This window comes from Rhagoletis pomonella, unplaced genomic scaffold (assembly GCF_013731165.1).
Source record: "Rhagoletis pomonella isolate Grant_MI unplaced genomic scaffold, Rhpom_1.0 Rhpom_scaffold_00128, whole genome shotgun sequence".
Classification (NCBI taxonomy): domain Eukaryota; kingdom Metazoa; phylum Arthropoda; class Insecta; order Diptera; family Tephritidae; genus Rhagoletis; species Rhagoletis pomonella.
In genome coordinates, this window is record NW_023458682.1 from 171,839 (window position 1) to 173,177 (window position 1,339).

The 1,339-nt window shown below is 37.6% G+C and overlaps 1 protein-coding gene across 1 annotated transcript; it reads left to right on the forward strand.

Moving 5' to 3' along the window:
• Positions 1–137: 137 nt before the first annotated feature.
• Positions 138–1,188, forward strand: LOC118750072 (the record flags this gene model as incomplete). Its single annotated transcript, XM_036484801.1, is given in 2 exon segments — positions 138–404; positions 495–1,188. A coding segment is annotated over 1 exon segment (384 nt), but the record flags the coding sequence as incomplete, so codon positions are not given.
• Between the last annotated feature and the right edge of the window lie 151 nt (positions 1,189–1,339).

Consider the following 1,339-nt stretch of genomic DNA (forward strand, 5'->3'; position numbering starts at 1 on the left):
CTCCGAAATTTGGTTACTGGCAAGTTACTGGATACTTTTTGCTGGAGAATACGAAAACACAACTAATGCCACGTCTGACTGGGCTACAACCATACATACGTATGTATGTATGTATATACACGTTGGATGTATACACCGTAATGGATCTGTCCTGCTTTCACTACTGCTCTCAATTCATACTACCTAGCATAATACCATTGGTGATCTTCGGTATACGAAATACATTTAAAAGAAAGGGAAAGGTTGTTCACAGCGTAAATGGCTTCACATATGCTTTTATGTACATATTTTGCCATGGCTAGTAATTGAAGTGATATGGCATAAGAACGGCGTTAGGTTTGCATTTCGTCGGTTAAGTGTGTGACGTCGAATCGTTAAAGTGAAATAACCAAGTAGATATATATGTATGTATACTATGTGTATGTATACTTAAAGTTTATTACGAATGAACACTAAATAATCGTTTGTGGCTACTTAATTAAACAAATAAATAGCATTCCTGAACATAAAATGACATTTTATCACTAATACAATGTACTACCTCGTGGCCTATAGTTAACGCTGGCTCTTCTCGTCAAACTAAGTAATAATATTTACGTGTCTATACATACGCATGTTAGTGTTTTTATGTATACAGTGGTAGAAAATCGATAAATTTTCTAGTCATGTGCGACGCTTAAATTAGCTCGTAATAAAAAGATACTAGTGCACATACGCACATATGTACATTTGTATGCCTGCGCATTAAATACAGTACTCTTTCTGTATGACCCCATGCTGGTATAATTGTGCTTGTGTTGCAAAATGTTTGGTGGTACTGAAAATTTTATGACAATGCGCTGCGTTCGCAATAAATTACGTAAACGTGATGATACGCCTTCACCAATCATACAAGAAAAGGCAGCCAGACTGGACATGAACTTCGATCGAACTCTAGCTAACTACAACTGCACCTGTCAACATGGACAGATCCCAAATACATGGGATGTCTCATCTAATGACAATATTGCGCGTGGTTTTAGCCTCGAGAAAAACATGTTTGTCGAGCACAAGCGCGTTTCTTTTGTAAGAACCAGCGGAATTCAAATGGCGAACGTTATTATGCCCTCAGACATTAATCCAATCAACACTAAATGGGTGTTTCCACCAAAAGCTCCTACTCCAAATATCTGTAATTGTTTGAATGATGTAAGTAATAAACTATAAAATGTTTGCATTAATGAACGTACACATACATTTCGGGCCATGGGCGCAGCCGGAACTAAATTTAGTAGGGGCTCGAAATTATTAAGCTAGCAGTCGCCAATGCACAGCGGAAGAAATCACGAAAAAGATGCCA